At 43.6% G+C, this 18,871-nt stretch overlaps 1 protein-coding gene across 1 annotated transcript in view; it reads left to right on the forward strand.

Annotated features, from left to right (window-relative positions):
* Positions 1-18,871, forward strand: part of VWF (von Willebrand factor) — a 175,099-nt gene that overhangs the window by 48,191 nt on the left and 108,037 nt on the right. Inside the window, exons 13-17 of the mRNA XM_073567769.1 lie at positions 554-654; positions 1,404-1,599; positions 2,580-2,795; positions 12,964-13,204; positions 17,545-17,633. Coding sequence (XP_073423870.1) covers positions 554-654; positions 1,404-1,599; positions 2,580-2,795; positions 12,964-13,204; positions 17,545-17,633 — 843 coding nt within the window. The remainder of the gene's footprint in view (positions 1-553; positions 655-1,403; positions 1,600-2,579; positions 2,796-12,963; positions 13,205-17,544; positions 17,634-18,871) is intronic.

An 18,871-nucleotide genomic window follows, 5' to 3' on the forward strand; every position in this document is an offset into this window, starting at 1 on the left:
TCTCTTTTATATAATCTCACATTAGTCAAATGCGGGATTAATTTTAATATCAAAGTCAATCTTGAGAAGAGAGACTGAACATAATGATGTAGAAGAGCTCACCTTATATGATATGTTTATATGCAGTCCATAAAACACTCCACAAACAGCGCCACCATTATCAATGGGCAGTGTCTGGTATTGCAACTCATCTGCTTTCAAATAAATGGCAATATTACAGTCAGCCTGTGGACTAGGGTGTTGCTGTTTCCAGAGGAAAAAAGTAGACTCCTTTCATCCTGGAAAACCTTTTGAAGAAAATGATGTCTTCTAACAAAGCACTAGACCCAGATGAGGCGTCTTCACCCCCCATAGCTGTACCCTTGAGTGAGAAATTACGACTTAGCTAATGAGACCATGGCAGCCTTATATCATTAGTCAGTGTTCAGTTATACAATTTCAGCGGACGAGCAGCCTGTATATAAATGCATTACGTCTCGTTAACTGTCTTGTCTCAGAAGATGCTGGATGGAAAATGTGAAACCTAAATTGATGTAATTGGATTTCTTAACAGGATACCTTCGTATCCAGACTACAGCTTTGTCCTCCGTGCGGCTCTCGTATCGGGAGGATCTACAGATCGATTGGAACGGTCATGGAAAACTCATAATTAAGGTGAGGAACACCATGGCTTGGTCCTTGAAGACTTTTCGGGAGAACTAGAGGTCCACTTGTACATTAGAACCGACTGATTTTTGTGGGATTGGCTGACATTCTAAAATTGGGGTCTCTCGCCTCTTTCTTAACAGATGATGTCTGTGGAAAGAAGGTTCCAACCTTGTAGATTTCTCATGTCTGATCCTTTTATCAATGGAGTCTTTAGGACACAGATTAATCTGCCAAAAGAAAAATCAGAAGTCTTGCCACTAAGCCCAATACTAGACTCATGTTTCCTTCTATACATGGACATTGACTCATTGAGTTATACAGGAGAGCTCTTCTAGGCATGCTCTAATCTGGGCCAAGGTCACTGTGAAGAGAAGGGGAGGAGATGAGCTGTGACCATCGCCTGTTGAAAATGGTGCACCACAAGAATCATGAGTCTAGTTTTTGGCTTAGTAGTCAGAGATAAAATTGCAATATTTCAGCTTTTTTTTTTTATAGATCATTATGTGGAGAATTAAAAAAAAAAACATTACAAAAATGTTTAAAAAAAATACATTTTAACATACAAACATGATCATTCTTTAAATGACACATTGTTTAAAGGGGTTTTTCACCTTGGACAGTTCCTACAAGGTCATTTAACAATAAGTTGATTGCAAAGTGCCCTCATGCTGGGATCTTTAGCGATCTGTGTAGAAAGCTGACCGTTTCGCCACAGCGCCACCTCAGGGGAAACTAATCTTGATGTTCCATTACAGCTTTCTCCAGTTTTTGCTGAATCCACTAGCGGCCTTTGTGGGAACTACAATGGAAATCAAGGGGATGACTTCCTTACGCCCTCAGGACTTGTCGAGACAAGTGTGGAAGACTTTGGAAATTCTTGGAAACTGAACGGTGACTGTGCCGATCTGGTTAAACAAGACACCGATCCCTGTAGTCTGAACCCAAGACGAGGTAAGGGTTTATACGAAAGGAAAGAGAACTGTGGCAATCACTGATTATAGGGGAGGGCACTGTGGCTATAACTGTTTATAGAGAGGGGCACTGCATCTGTCACTTTTTATGCAAGTGTTTACTGTGGCCCTCAGCAAAATGTAGGGGAGGTAAGTGCGTCTGTCACTGACTATACAGTAGGAAAGGGTACTGTGGCTGTCACTTAATAAAGGGAGGGTCCAGAGGCTTTCACTAATTGTGGGGAGGGTACTGTGGCTTTCACTGTTTATATTAAAGGTTAAAGTTAATATTGCTGTTTATAGGAGAGGTCGCTGTCACCAATTTCAGGGGAGCGTACGATTTGTCATTGATTAATAGGAGGGCACTGTGGCTGTTGTTTTTTTTATAGGACAGAAATTGTGGCTGTTACTGATTATATGGAGGGCATTGTTGTCATTGTTTGTGAAGAAGGGTTCTGTTTACTTTTACAGTTTATAGGGGAGGGCATTGTAGTTAAAAACTTCCTGTAGGGGAAGACACTGTAGCTGTTGCTGATTATATGGGGCACTGTGGCTGTCACAGTTTATAAAGAAAGACATTGTGTCTGCCACTGATTACAGGACAATGCGTTGCATTTGTAGAGATGGCTCAATGGCTGTCACAATTTTTTTGGTGAGTTACAGGGGCAGGCTCTGAGGGGGGCAGTCACGGTGACTGTCACTGGATATGGAGAGTGTTGTAGGTGTCACTGTTTATAAGAAAGTGCAGAAAAAGTTGACAACTAATGTAAGATCTCTTGCAAAACACAACCATCAACCATCAACCATGAAGCAAACATGGAGAACATGATGCCAACAGACTGTTTTTTGAATATGTTGACATGGAGCTTTTTCTTATTCTCTAGAGTTCCTTGCCTGGCCAGGCCCATAGGAGCTTCTGCCAACACTTGTCTACACTCCCAAAATATATGTTGTAACCATGCCTTTTCTAATTCTTCTTAGCCCGATATGCAGAGGAAGTCTGCTCCACCCTCATGGAGTACACATTCCAGCCCTGTCACAGTGAGGTCAATCCCCTTCCATATCTGAAGAATTGCCGCTATGACGTCTGCTCTTGTTCCAATGGGAAGGAATGTATGTGCTCTGCTATTTCCACCTATGCCATGGCCTGCTCCGGGAAAGGCGTTTTCATCGAGTGGAGGTCACCAGAATTTTGCTGTAAGTAAAGTATAATGGTTGTGAGTCTTGTTAATCAAGGGTTTAATATGATACAACTGTACCATCGTGCCAGGTGGCATGTAGCCCGGCTGAGGTAGGTAAGAAAGCCAAATCAGACATAACATACTTCAATACTGGATATGCAAGGACAGAGTGGCCGATAGATGACAGCTGTTCCATTTCGATTTGTATATAACAGCATTTCTATTCCTTCCCTGTTGCATCAATACAGCGAGAAAAAGGATAGCAGGACAAGAAAGCGTGCAAAACATAGCCTATGTGAGCACCCCTTCTGATTCGTAGGTTTATTTGGCCACAACCATTGCTTGCAGGTGTGGAAACTTACATTCCGGCCTAGAAGATACTGGTTCCATTTTGCCAGGCAGATGACAGCTGTTCCATTTGACTGGTAGATGACAGCTGTTCCATTTTTGCAGAGCGATGACAGCTGTTCCATTTTGCCTGGTTGGTGACAGCTGTTCCATTTTGGCTGGTAGATGACAGCTGTTCTGGGTCGCCCTCCCAGGGCTGCGGGGTTACTCGGGACCGGGCCGGTCTCAGCGGGTGGTGTGTCACAGCAGCGGTGACCCGGTCCGTGGCCCTGGGCGCCCAAGTAATGGCGGGAAAATGCTTATGGTGGAATGTAGTTGATGGAATAGTTTGTGACGCCACCTGTGGTGTTCGGCAAGTGAAATGTTAGGCCGACGCTGCAGACAGATCCTCCGGGACAGATGGTGTGGTGCAGCAGTGATGTTATAGCCCTCCACAGGCAGGGCTGTTGTCCCAGGGCAGAATAGGTGACGTGACACTTGGATGGTGTAGTGTCCGGCGCAGGGGATGCAGCAGTGCCAAGCAGGCGGACGCAGGAAGGAATGGAGGACACCAGGGCATGTAGTTCCAAAGCTTTACTCACAGTCTGTAGTGCCCGCTTCCGTGCCATGTCCTCTGGGTCAGGGACTCAGTCAACCTCCAGGCAAGATGGAATGCGCCCTTCCAACACTCCGCCAACATGTACCTTTCTGAACGTCTCCTCTATAGCGCCTTTAAGTGTGAAGATCTCCTAGTACTGAGTTACACTGGAGTTCCTCCTATCAGATGATCCCAAGAACTCTACTTGTACGGCAGACAGCTGTAGCCTGCTTCGGGGACTCCTTACTCCTGAGTCCCGGCTCTCTATCCGTGTTGCTGTTGTGCCCCCAAGTCTTAGATGGGAGTAGTGCATTTACAGCCCACTACTCCACCGGTGTCTGCTGCAGAACCATTAGTGTCCATACAACCTCGGGGACCGGGCCTCGGCCTTGCACTTAGAACTTCTAGGCAGGGTTCTCTCCTAACCCACGTCCCCTGTGTTCCCTCTTCTCCTACGTTCCGTACTTGTCTTTCTTTCCTATGGAAGCTCAGGCTTCAGTTCAATGCCTTTCTCTTTCTTTCCTTTGCCATGCCAGCAGACCTGGGTCACTCAGGCCTGCTGCAGCACTCCTTCCTCCATCCCTCTTCCAGGGATCCCCACTCCTCTCCGAGTGGCTTCCTCCCTCAGACTCTCCCGTCTGACTGCCTGACTGACCTAAACCTTCCCACTCTTTTATGTATTCTCAACTCCACCCACCTCCCAGCACGTTTAGTGTTCCAAGCAGGGAGCCACCAAAGGTGCTCTGCTTCTCTCTAAGCAAGGAGCCGCAATGTGGTTTTGCTGAACTACTCTATTGTGTGGGGTGCGAGTGTTGGTCAGGAGCCCCCAACTTACCTGGATGGTGGGGCACCACACCTTAGGAGAAGGTGCAGTACCTCTGTGGTGACTGAGCCTCAGGGGTGCCACAGTTCCATTTTGACAGGCTGATAACAGCTGTTCATTTTTTAGCTGGTAGATGACAGCTATTCTATTTTGCCTGGTAGATGACAGCTGTTCCATTTTGGCTGGTAGATGACAGCTGTTCCATTTTGACAGGCTGATGACAGCTGTTCATTTTTTAGCTGGTAGATGACAGCTGATCCATTTTGGCTGGTAGATGACAGCTGTTCCATTTTGCCTGGTAGATGACAGCTGTTCCATTTTGGCTGGTAGATGACAGCTGTTCCATTTTGGCTGGCAGATGACAGCTGTTCCATTTTGCCTGGTAGATGACAGCTGTTCCATTTTGGCTGGTAGATGACAGATGTTCCATTTTGGCTGGTAGATGACAGCTGTTCCATTTTGGCTGGTAGATGACAGCTGTTCCATTTTGCCTGGTAGATGACAGCTGTTCCATTTTGGCTGGTAGATGACAGCTGTTCCATTTTGGCTGGTAGATAACAGCTGTTTCATTTTGCCTGGTTGGTGACAGCTGTTCCATTTTGCCTGGTAGATGACAGATGTTCCATTTTGGCTGGCAGATGACAGCTGTTTCATTTTGGCTGGTAGGTGACAGCTGTTCCATTTTGGCTGGTAGATGACAGCTGTTCCATTTTGGCTGGTAGATGACAGCTGTTTCTTTTTGGCTGGTAGATAACTTTTCCATTTTGGCTGGTAGATGACAGCTGTTCCTTTTTGGCTGGTAGATGACAGCTGTTTCATTTTGGCTGGCAGATGACAGCTGTTCCATTTTGGCTGGTAGATGACAGCTGTTCCATTTTGGCTGGTAGATGACAGCTGTTCCATTTTGGCTGGTAGATGATAGCTGTTCCATTTTGGCTGGTAGATGACAGCTGTTCCATTTTGGCTGGTAGGTGACAGCCGTTCCATTTTGGCTGGTAGATGACAGCTGTTACTTTTTGGCTGGTAGATGACAGCTGTTCCATTTTGCCTGGTTGGTGACAGCTGTTCCATTTTGCCTGGTAGATGACAGCTGTTCCATTTTGCCTGGTAGATGACAGCTGTTCCATTTTGCCTGGTAGATGACAGCTGTTCCATTTTGCCTGGTAGATGACAGCTGTTCCATTTTGGCTGGTAGATGACAGCTGTTCCATTTTGGCTGGTAGATGACAGCTGTTCCATTTTGGCTAGTAGATGACAGCTGTTCCATTTTGCCTGGTAGATGACAGCTGTTCCATTTTGGCTGGTAGATGACAGCTGTTTCATTTTGCCTGGTAGATGACAGCTGTTCCATTTTGCCTGGTTGGTGACAGCTGTTCCATTTTGCCTGGTAGATGACAGCCGTTCCATTTTGGCTGGTAGATGACAGCTGTTCCATTTTGCCTGGTAGATGACAGCTGTTCCATTTTGGCTGGTAGGTGACAGCCGTTCCTGTTATGATTGAGTCACCGTAGGAGGCAAAAATAGAAATGCTAGCTAAGTCCAGAAAACCAGAGAAGTTGGCAGCTATCGGATTGCAGACCCCTGAACCTATCAACACAACTAGCAGTAGCCGTGGGGGACTCCTACGATGCCCTAGGCCCCTCGATCACAGCCGGAGGACTACATAGCCTAAAGACAGAAAGGGAAATCTAAACTGCCCCAGAGCAGACCCCAAAGCAAAAGGCAGCCCCCCACATATAATGACGGTGAAGCAAGAAGAAAGAACAAACACAGACAGAAAGATAGACTGAGCAAAGATGGGGCCCACGCTAGCTTAGATAGGAAAGGACAGGAAGGCTGCTGTCTGCAATCCGTGAAAAACCCTATGAAAATAAGAGCCAACAAAAGTAAAAAAGGCCCTGAAGACGCTAGGCTTCAAAAAAGCTATGTCAGTACTCAGGAATATTCTGAAGACAGAGCAACAGGCAAAAGGAGATTCAGCTCACCCCAGCAGGGAATGGCAGAATCCAGAAAAGCAAGGAAAACAAAACACTAATGCAAAAAGGAAAAGCAGAAATCTTAGCTTATAGATGAGCAGGAATCAGACTGGTTTCCTAGAAGTCCACAGAGAAATCACCCGCAGGCCAGAAGGGCGTCGGCAGCCTTATATCCAGTCATTAACTCCACTCAGCCAGTCATCATCATCAGCCCCAGGTGTTTGACAATCAGGCTCACTACCTTTCTTCACCAGAAGAGGGAGTTCCTCGGGCCTCAGTAGTGAAGGGGAAAATGAACTCACAACACTACCTCCCCCTTGAGGAGGGGTCACCGAACCCTCAACCACGCCACCAGGGCGATCAGGGTGAGCCCGATGAAAGGCACACACCAATCTTTTGGCATGAATATCAGAGGCAGAGACCCAGGAATTATCCTCCTGACCATAACCCTTCCACTTAACCAAATACTGGAGTCTCCGTCTAGCCAGACGGGAATCCAGTACTTTCTCTACCTCATATTCCATGTTACCTTCAACCAATACAGGGTCTGGAGGTGCAACCCCCGGAACAACAGGTTCAACAAACCTCTTCAACAAAGATTTATGGAACACATTATGGATTTTAAATGTGACAGGAAGAGCCAAACGAAAGGAGACCGGATTAATAATCTCCAAAATCTTGTAAGGTCCAATAAATCTAGGCTTAAACTTAGGAGAAGCCACCTTCATAGCAATATTTTTTGATGATAACCACACCATATCACCAACCTTAAATTGGGGACCAATGGTCCTATGTCGGTTGGAAAACCGCTGGGCCTTTTCCTGGGAGAGAGATAACTTATCCACCACTTGATCCCAGATCTGGTGCATTCTCTCCACCACAGTGTCAACCCCTGGGCAGGCAGAGGGCTCCACCTGCCCTGAAGAAAATCGAGGATGAAACCCAAAGTTACAAAAAAAAGGAGACATCAAAGTGGCAGAACTAGCTCTATTATTTAAAGCAAATTCGGCCAAAGGCAAAAATGAAACCCAATCATCCTGATCAGCAGAAATAAAACATCTCAAATATGACTCCAAGGTCTGGTTTGTTCCCTCTGTCTGCCCATTGGTCTGAGGGTGAAAAGCAGAGGAGAAGGACAACTGAATTCCCAGCTTGGAACAGAAAGTTCTCCAAAATCTAGACACAAACTGGACTCCTCTGTCAGATACAATGTTCTCAGGAATCCCGTGCAAGCGAACCACCTGTTGTAAAAACAGGGGCACAAATTCAGAGGAAGACGGCAACTTCGGGAGTGGTACAAGATGAACCATCTTAGAGAACCTATCACAAATCACCCAAATAACAGTCATCCTTTGAGAGACAGGCATATCAGAGATGAAATCCATTGAAATATGGGTCCATGGCCTCTTGGGGACAGGCAAAGGCATCAACAACCCACTAGAGCGAGAACACGATTTAGACCGGGAGCACGTCCCACAGGACTGCACAAAATTCCTGACATCACGAGACAAGGAGGGCCACCAAAAAGACCGACTCACCAGATCTCTAGTACCAAAAATACCTGGATGACCAGCCAAAGCAGAGCAATGAACTTCAGACATCACTCTCTTCTTCCACTGGTCAGGAACATACAACTTTCCACTGGGACAACGCTCAGGTTTGTCCTCCTGGAACTCTTCCAGAGCACGTCTCAAATCGGGCGAGATGGCAGAAAGAACTACCCCTTCGCCTAAGATGGTAGCAGGCTTGGTCACCACAGGAGAATCAGCAAAGAAGCTCCTAGAGAGGGTGTCAGCCTTGACATTCTTAGTTCCAGGAAGAAAAGAAACCACAAAATCAAAACGTGTAAAAAACAAGGCCCACCTAGCCTGTCTAGGGTTCAAGCGCTTCGCCGACTCTAGGTAAATCAAATTCTTGTGGTCAGTGAGGACCACGACATGATGCTTAGCTCCCTCCAACCAATGTATCCACTCCTCAAATGCCCATTTCATGGCTAACAGTTCCCGATTCCCCACATCATAGTTACGTTCAGATGGAGAGAACTTTCGGGAAAAGAAAGCACAGGGATTCATTTTAGATGTTACAGGATCCTTTTGGGACAAAACAGCTCCTGCACCAATCTCAGAAGCATCCACCTCTACCTGGAACGGAAGTGAGACATCAGGTTGCCGCAAAACCGGAGCAGAAGTGAATCTTCGCTTCAGCTCCTGAAAGGAAGAAACAGCCTCCGGAGACCAATTTAACACATCAGCACCCTTCTTAGTCAAATCAGTCAATGGCTTGGCAATACTAGAAAATTTTGCTATAACTTTCCGATAAAAATTAGCAAAACCCAAAAACTTCTGGAGGGCCTTCAAAGAAGTGGGCTGAACCCAATCGTAAATGGCCTGTACCTTGGCCGGGTCCATTTCAATAGTTGATGGACAAAATAAATCCCAAAAAAGAAATCCTCTGTACTCCAAAAAGGCATTTAGATCCTTTCACATACAGGGAATTCTCCCTCAAGATCCGGAACACAGTCCGAATATGTTCCACATGAGAATCCCAATCCTTGGAGAAGATCAAAATATCATCCAGATAGATAATCAAAAATTTATCGACAAAATCTCGGAAGATATCATTCATGAAGCACTGGAAGACAGAAGGGGCATTAGTGAGTCCAAAAGGCATCACCAGGTACTCAAAATGTCCCTCCGGAGTATTAAACGCCGTCTTCCATTCATCCCCATGCTTAATGCGAATAAGATTATACGCCCCCCTGAGGTCAAGCTTGGTAAACCAGCAAGCACCTTTAACTCTGGAGAATAGATCAGAAATCAGGGGTAACGGATACTGATATTTAACAGTAATTTTGTTGAGAGCACGATAATCAATACAAGGTCTTAATGATCCATCCTTTTTGGCTACAAAAAAAAAAACGGCACCTAAGGGTGACGAGGATGGTCTAATATGACCCTTCTCCAACGCCTCCTTAATATAGGATCGCATAGCCTCGTGCTCGGGTACAGATAAATTGAAGAGCCGACCCTTGGGAAATTTACACCCCGGGCTCAGTTCAATAGCACAGTCATAACTCCTATGAGGAGGCAGAGACGCAGACTCATTCTCACAAAATACATCATAAAAGTCCGCCAAATAATCAGGAACATCATGTGACTGAGGAGAGGTGGAAAACACCGGAGCCTCACTAAAGGCACACCGACAACCCCAACTCACCACAGACACAGATTTCCAATCCAAAACTGGATTATGAATTTGTAACCAGGGAAACCCCAGAACAATAGTATCATGCATATTATGTAACACCAAAAACCTGCAATTTTCTTGATGGTCTGGGGCGACCCGCATTACCACCTGGGTCCAAAACTGAGGTTCATTTTTAGCCAAAGGAGTAGCATCAATCCCCCTCAAAGGGATAGGCGTCTGCAGAGGTGTCATCAGAAATCCACAACGTTTAGCAAAATCCAAGTCCATTAGGTTTAGAGCTGCTCCCGAATCCACAAAAGCCTTGGCGGAAAATGTGGACAGGGAGCAGATCAGAGTAATAGCCTGAAGAAACTTAGGTTGAACACCACCAACAGAAAACGTGTGTGCAAAGCGTTTCTCGCGTTTAGGACAGACAGAAATAATATGCGAGGCATCTCCACAGAAAAAACACAACTTATTACGCCTTCTGAACTCCTGACGCTGCTCTCTGGAAAAAACTCTATCACATTGCATAGGTTCAGACATCTGTTCAACAGGTGGCAACACCTCTCGTGCAGCTCTGCGTTCGCGTAAACGCCGATCAACCTGAATGGCTAAAGACATAGAATCGTCAAGACCAGAGGGAACAGGAAATCCCACCATAGTATCTTTTATGGCTTCTGACAACCCCTTCCGAAAGAGAGCAGCCAAGGCATTATCATTCCAGGTAGTAAGTACTGCCCACTTTCGGAATTTTTGACAGTACAATTCTGCAGAATCACGACCCTGGTTCAATGCCAGCAGGGTCTTTTCAGCCTGATCAATGGCATTAGGTTCGTCATACAACAACCCCAAGGCCTGAAAAAATGCGTTCACATTAGTCAGAATAGGATCATCTGGTTTCAAAGAAAACGCCCAATCCTGGGGATCGCCACGCAGCAAAGAGATGACAATTTTAACCTGCTGCGCGGAGCTCCCTGTCGAGTTAGGCTTCAAGGCAAAAAATAATTTACAATTATTTTTGAAATTCAAAAATTTAGACCGATCCCCAAAAAATACATCAGGTGTAGGAATCTTTGGTTCAGCAGCATGTGAATGAGCAAGGTAGGCGGAAATTCCCCGCACTTCCGCAGCGAGCTGCTCCACACGATCAGACAATTGCTTTATCTCCATTGAGAGAAAAAAAAATTCCCCCCTACGGCCTCAGAGATATAGAGGAAAAAATATACACACTTTTTTTTTTTTTTTTTTTTTATACAATTCTTTCCTGCTATTGAGTACCCTAGGATCTGCGGTATGGCGGGTGATTCTGTTATGATTGAGTCACCATAGGAGGCAAAAATAGAAATGCTAGCTAAGTCCAGAAAACCAGAGAAGTTGGCAGCTATCGGATTGCAGACCCCTGAACATATCAACACAACTAGCAGTAGCCGTGGGGGGCTCCTACGATGCCCTAGGCCCCTCGATCACAGCCGGAGGACTACATAGCCTAAAGACAGAAAGGGAAATCTAAACTGCCCCAGAGCAGACCCCAAAGCAAAAGGCAGTACCCCACATATAATGACGGTGAAGCAAGAAGAAAGAACAAAACACAGACAGAAAGATAGACTGAGCAAAGATGGGGCCCACGCTAGCTTAGATAGGAAAGGACAGGAAGGCTGCTGTCTGCAATCCGTGAAAAACCCTATGAAAATAAGAGCCAACAAACTGACAGTAAAAAAGGCCCTGAAGACGCTAGGCTTCAAAAAAGCTATGTCAGTACTCAGGAATATTCTGAAGACAGAGCAACAGGCAAAAGGAGATTCAGCTCACCCCAGCAGGGAATGGCAGAATCCAGAAAAGCAAGGAAAACAAAACACTAATGCAAAAAGGAAAAGCAGAAATCTTAGCTTTAGATGAGCAGGAATCAGACTGGTTTCCTAGAAGTCCACAGAGAAATCACCCGCAGGCGTCGACAGCCTTATATCCAGTCATTAACTCCACTCAGCCAGTCATCATCATCAGCCCCAGGTGTTTGACAATCAGGCTCACTACCTTTCTTCACCAGAAGAGGGAGTTCCTTGGGCCTCAGTAGTGAAGGGGAAAATGAACTCACAACACGTTCCATTTTGGCTGGTAGATGACAGCTGTTACTTTTTGGCTGGTAGATGACAGCTGTTGCATTTTGCCTGGTTGGTGACAGCTGTTCCATTTTGCCTGGTAGATGACAGCTGTTCCATTTTGGCTGGTAGATGACAGCTGTTCCATTTTCCCTGGTAGATGACAGCTCTTCCATGTTGGCTGGTAGATGACAGCTGTTCCATTTTGGCTGGTAGATGACAGCTGTTCCATTTTGCCTGGTAGATGACAGCTGTTCCTTTTTGGCTGGTAGATAACTTTTCCATTTTGCCTGGTAGATGACAGCTGTTCCATTTTGGCTGGTAGATGACAGCTGTTCCATTTTGGCTGGTAGATGACAGCTGTTCCATTTTGCCTGGTAGATAACTTTTCCATTTTGCCTGGTAGATGACAGCTGTTCCATTTTGGCTGGTAGATGACAGCTGTTCCATTTTGGCTGGTAGATGACAGCTGTTCCATTTTGTCTGGTAGATGACAGCTGTTCCTTTTTGGCAGGTAGATGACAGCTGTTCCTTTTTGGCAGGTAGGTGACAGCTGTTCCTTTTTGGCTGGTAGATAACTTTTCCTTTTTGGCTGGTAGGTGACAGCTGCATCATTCCTTTCCAACCACATCATTACAGTTGAAATAGAGAAAAGAGAATAACAAAGCGCACAATACATGTCCAATATTATGTGAACGCCCCTTCTAAGTGGAGGTCTTCAACATATTGGCCACAGCCATTGCTAACAAGTGTGGAAACTCTCAGTCCAGCCTCGAAGCAGCAACCTGCACAAGGGGAATGCTGCACGCTAGGAGAACGTATTTTGCCCCCAATGTTTAGTTAAGTTCGATAATGGAAGACTTAATATTCTTGGCCACTTACTGGAGGCCATTAGAGATCTTGTCTGGGTCCCAGAATGGCCTAGTTCATACAAGTCAGATGCACAAGAATGAGACATGGAAGCCCCCAGTCTTATGGCAAGAGTTTAGGAAAAGGTCCATAAAAAATAGAAGAGCTTGACTGCTCTGCACAGAACCCAGGTCCTAAACCCTCTCACCTCCTTCCTAATAAAATGCATTGTTGATTGAAACCCAAATCCCATTGCCCAACACATCAACCCCAGAAATCTCAGCTGTGTCACCTCACTGTGCCTTTCCAATGTTGTATTTCCCCAGCGATCAGATGCTCTGAAGGGAAGATGTATCAGCAGTGCGGGAGTCCCTGTAACCAAACCTGCAGGTCCTTGTCTCACCCTGACACCAGCTGCAGAGAGCTCTGTATGGAAGGATGCTACTGCCCCCATGGACTGTACACTAATGAGTACGGAGAATGTGTCCCCAAATCCGAGTGCTCATGCTATTATGATGGAGAATTATTCCAGCCAGATGATGTGTTCTCTGACCACCATTCCATGTGGTATGTGCTAATGTAAATGTGGTAATTTACTGATCCTGAGATACCTCCTGTATTATACCCCAGAGCTGCACTCACTATTCTGCTGGTGCAGTCACTGTGCACATACATTATATTACTGATCCTGAGTTATATCCTGTATTATACCCTAGAGCTGCACTCACTATTCTGCCGGTGCAGTCACTGTGTATATACATTACTGATCCTGAGTTACATCCTGTATTATACTCCAGAGCTGCACTCACTATTCTGCTGGTGCAGTCACTGTGTACATACATTACATTACTGATCCTGAGTTACATCCTGTATTATACCCCAGAGCTGCACTCACTATTGTACTGGTGGTGTCACTGTGTACATACATTACATTACTGATCCTGAGTTACATCTTGCATTATACTCCAGAGCTGCACTCACTATTCTGCTGGGGCAGTCACTGTGTACATTGTTATGAATGGGTCGCCGAGGAAAAAAAACAACACAAGCTAAGTCTCAGAAAACCAGAGAGGTTGGTAACTATGCAGACTGCAGATCTCTGATTCTAACTACGCAACTAGCAGCAGTCGTGGAGCGTTCCTACGTTGGTCCTAGACGCCTCGTCAAACCGGAGAGGTAAATAAGCCTAAAGCAGGAAAAGAGGAAAACTAACTGCCCCAGAGCAGACCCCAAAGGAAAGACAGCCCCCCACATGTATTGACAGTGAAACAAGATGAAAACACATACAATGGCAGGAAAATAGGCTGAGCAAATGATGGGGCCAAACTAACTAGAAAGGACAGGAAAGGAAAGACACTGTCTGCAATCTGCCAAAAACCCTACCAAAAATAATGTCCAACACATTTGATAGCAAAATTAACCCTGAAGTCACTAGACTTCTCCCACTATTTCAGCACTCTGAAATATTCTGAGACAGAGCAAAAAGAGGCCAATCTAATAAGGGACAAAAAAAGCAAATTGGCAAATACAGATAAATAAGAGTGGAAATTCAGCACAGCCCCAGCCGGGGCTGGCTGACCACACAAAAAACTGAATTGACCAACAAGAGCAAGTGGGAACATTAGCAAAAACAAACTTAACTTGAGAAGACTGGAACAGAGCTGAGTCCAAGACCTGAGAAGCAGACTGAATCACCAGCACCAGGATAGGGTGTTGGCTGTCTTATATCCAGTCTGATACTCCAGAGATCCAATCGTTATCCTCCTCACCAGGTGGCAGATCACTACCAATTAAACCAACCTCACTACCTCCTGTCACCACCAGAGGGAGAACGGAAGGAGAACTCTCAACTGGTGGAGCAGAAAATGAGCTCATCACAGTACATACATTACAGTACAGTTCCTGAGTTACATCCTGTATTATACCCCAGAACTGCACTCACTATTCTGCTGGTGCAGTCACTATGTACATACATTGATAATGTGTGCAAAACTGTAAAGTGTTGTGTATTATGTTAGCGCTATATAAAAATAAAGATTATTATTATTATTATTACATTACATTACTGATCCTGAGTTACATCCTGTATTATACTCCGGAGCTGCACTCACTATTCTGCTGGTGTAGTCACTATGTACATACATTACATTACTGATCCTAAGTTACATCCTGTATTATACTCCAGAGCTGCACTCACTATTCTGCTGGTGCAGTCACTCTGTACATACATTACATTACTGATCCTGAGTTACATCCTGTATTATACTCCAGAGCTGCACTCACTATTCTGCTGGTGTAGTCACTATGTACATACATTACATTACTGATCCTGAGTTACATCCTGTATTATACTCCAGAGCTGCACTCACTATTCTGCTGGTGCAGTCACTGTGTAATGAATAAAGCACTAGACAGTTTCCAAAACAAACTGACATAAGTCTCACCAAAAAATATTGTAATATAAAGCAATAGGTGAAATATAAAATATAACCTTTAATCAGTCAATTAAAAGTACTAATCATGTATCACTAATCAAGGGACATCGCCTTAGGGAAAGTGCAGGGCATGTGTTAGGGTCAGCTGTGGACTGCCCTTGTCAGGGCAGGAGTCTGGGGTTTAGCCAATATCACTGTAACAGGTGTTAGGGATGTGACAGGGTATTGTCTCCCCCTATTGCATCCTCCAGTTGGATTGAACAGAGGATCCTCCTGGACTCCTGACCCATTCATCTATTTGGTCAGATTGTTCCTTTTTTATTATTATTCTCACCTGACTGTCAATTTTTGGTCCTTGGTGACCTTTTTGGCTAAAATTGCATGATTCCTATATATATATATGCAAATGGGTTATGGCATTTATGGGAAAAGTGATCTCAATTGCTGTACCCTATAGATGTTTTTGTTCACCCATATAGAAATTTCTGGGTGACTATCTACAGTATATTCTTATATTCAGGTTTGGCTTTTTCTCTTTTTCAAGTGAAGGCCTAATATGCTTGATAAGCAGCTTTATGCTGCCTTTTATTTTCACAGGGTGACACATGATTAGTACTTTTAATTGACTGATTAAAGGTTATATTTTATATTTCACCTATTGCTTTATATTGCAGTCACTGTGTACAAAAATTACATTTCTGATCCTGAGTTACATCCTGTATTATACCCCAGAGCTGCACTCACTATTCTGCTGGTGCAGTCACTGTGTACATACATTACATTACTGATCCTGAGTTACATCCAGTATTATACCCCAGAGCTGCACTCACTATTCTGCTGGTGCAGTCACTGTGTACATACATTACATTACTGATCCTGAGTTACATCCTGTATTACACCCCAGAGCTTCACTCACTATTCTGCTGGTGCAGTCACTGTGTACATACATTACATTACTGATCCTGAGTTACATCCTGTATTATACTCCAGAGCTGCACTCACTGTTCTTCTGGTGCAGTCACTGTGTACATACATTACATTACTGATCCTGAGTTACATCCTGTATTATACCCCAGTGCTGCACTCACTATTCTGCTGGTGCAGTCACTGTGTACATACATTACATTACTGATCCTGAGTTACATCCTGTATTATACCCCAGAGCTGCACTCACTATTCTGCTGGTGCAGTCACTGTATACATACATTACATCACTGATCCTGAGTTACATCCTGTATTATACCCCAGAGCTGCACTCACTATTCTGCTGGTGCAGTCACTGTGTGCATTCATTACTTTACTGATCCTGAGTTACATCCTGTATTATACCCCAGAGCTGCACTCACTATTCTGCTGGTGCAGTCATTGTGTACATACATTACATTACTGATCCTGAGTTACATCCTGTATTATACCCCAGAGCTGCACTCACTATTCTGCTGGTTCAGTCACTGTGTACATACATTACATTACTGATCCTGAGTTACATCCTGTATTATACCCCAGAGCTGCACTCACTATTCTGCTGGTGCAGTCACTGTGTACATACATTACATTACTGATCCTGAGTTACATCCGGTATTATTCCCCAGAGCTGCACTCACTATTCTGCTGTTGCAGTCACTGTGTACATACATTACATTACTGATCCTGAGTTACGTTCTGTATTATACCCCAGAGCTGCACTCACTATTCTGCTGGTGCAGTCACTGTGTACATACATTACATTACTGATCCTGAGTTACATCCTGTATTATACCCCAGAGCTGCACTCACTATTCTGCTGGTGCAGTCACTGTGTACATACATTACATTACTGATCCTGAGTTACATCCTGTATTATACCCCAGAGCTGCACTCACTATTCTGCTGGTGCAGTCACTGTGTACATACATTACATTACTGATCCTGAGTTACCTCCTGTATTATACTCCAGAGCTGCACTCACAATTCTATAAATAATCTCTGTTGCGCTCGTTCCTCATTCTTGTTACAGAATTCTGTCTTTGGAAGTAATAAATGTCACAAAGTTGCCGCCGTCTGTTCCCTACTTTGCTTAACAGGAAACAGTAAAATTTCGGCATCATCAGGAGCCTCCAAATATGTCTGCTGTGTCTATTAATATGTGATGGCATCCAGATGATTCATGACTGAGCCCATGTAGAGACTGCTGTACTACAGCGCCATCTAGTGATCATAGCTAATGCTTACATATAATAACCATTCTCAAAAACAGGAGTTCCCATTTTCAGACACAAATTTTCTAGGATTAGGTAGGAAATATCAGGACGGTCCTTGAAAATTCAGGGCTGTAGGCAACTGCGGAGTATAAAAATTCAGCAGCAGATCTTGCGGTGGATCTGATGTGAAAATATTGTGTGGATTTCTGGTGCAGAATCTGAGAAGTTCTGGAGCGTCTGAAGCCCAATTAGTACAATGATATAATATAGCGTAATCTCTGCTCATTTCCAGCTACTGTGAGAATGGGCTGATGCATTGCACCATGAATGATGTACCTGGCAACTATTATGCCGAAGCCTTTTTCAGCCATTCAGCCAGAGGTGAGTGACTGCACTATCTGCCATAATCTATTCTCTCCCTGTTCTTGGAATTAACTAACACTTAAAGGGATAGATCAGGAGAATTTTCCTATTGAAACCATTGTTACAGCTGTAAAGATCCTAGTACAAGAATAAAAATGACACCTGTCTCGTCTTTATCCGATTTGCCAGTGCTGAGAAATTAAGCTTTGAAATCACATGCAAATTCACTGACACACCCACAATGTATTTCCAGGCTAATTTGCATGTGGATTCAAAGTCCGATTTCTCGACACTGGCACATCCGATTACTACAAGACAGGTATCATTTTTATTGTTGTACTACCACCCATACAACCGTAAGACTAGTTTTGGTAGCAAAATCAATCAGTTAGTATCCCTTTAATTTGCCTCCAGCAACACAAATATTACTGATATATTGGCTCCAGCATTTCAATGGGGGTTACAACAGATTGGAAAAAAAGAGGATTTTTCTTTTTTGTGTCGAAGCAGCACCTCTTATCTTCACTGACCATTTCTGGTATTACAGCTCAGCTTTGTTCAAACAAATGGGACAAAGCTACAATACCAGACATGGCCACGGACATGAATGGGGGCGCTGTTTATTGGAATCAGTAACTTTTTTTTTTTTTTTTAACATTTTCTATTACGATGCTTTAGCATGCTGCTTTTTTAATGACTTTTGTACATTTCAATGACTTCCGAACCTATTTGAAAAAAAAGGTAATTTTTTTTATTGTATGCAATGTGTGTTTTCAATATATGGTAATCACTGCCACTGTACTGGAAATCAACCTGGCATGTTTTTAATAAATTAAAAAAATATAATATTATGTATATATATATATATATATAAATAATATATATATAAAACCAGAGAAAATATATTTTTTAATTTTGATAAATAATAAATGATAAATATAAAATAAAGAAATAATAACAAAATTAAATATATATATATATATACTTTATATATATTTGTATTTTTTAAATGATCATTTTTTGTATTTTTAGTCATGTTTTGCTTTTAGGATTTATATTTTTTAGCTTTTAAAGAAATAAATAAAAATAAATAAATATTTAAGCATAAAAATGTTAAATAATAATAATAATAATAATAATAATAATAATAAAAAAAGCCTGAGTAATATATAGAAAAATAAAATAAAAAAATTATATGTAATAATATAGGGAAAAATGGTTACATTAGCCATCATATCTTGGCATAATCCTAACTT

This window comes from Dendrobates tinctorius, unplaced genomic scaffold (assembly GCF_039654945.1).
Source record: "Dendrobates tinctorius isolate UK_male_01 unplaced genomic scaffold, ASM3965494v1 ptg000020l, whole genome shotgun sequence".
In the NCBI taxonomy this organism is placed as follows: Eukaryota; Metazoa; Chordata; class Amphibia; order Anura; family Dendrobatidae; genus Dendrobates; species Dendrobates tinctorius.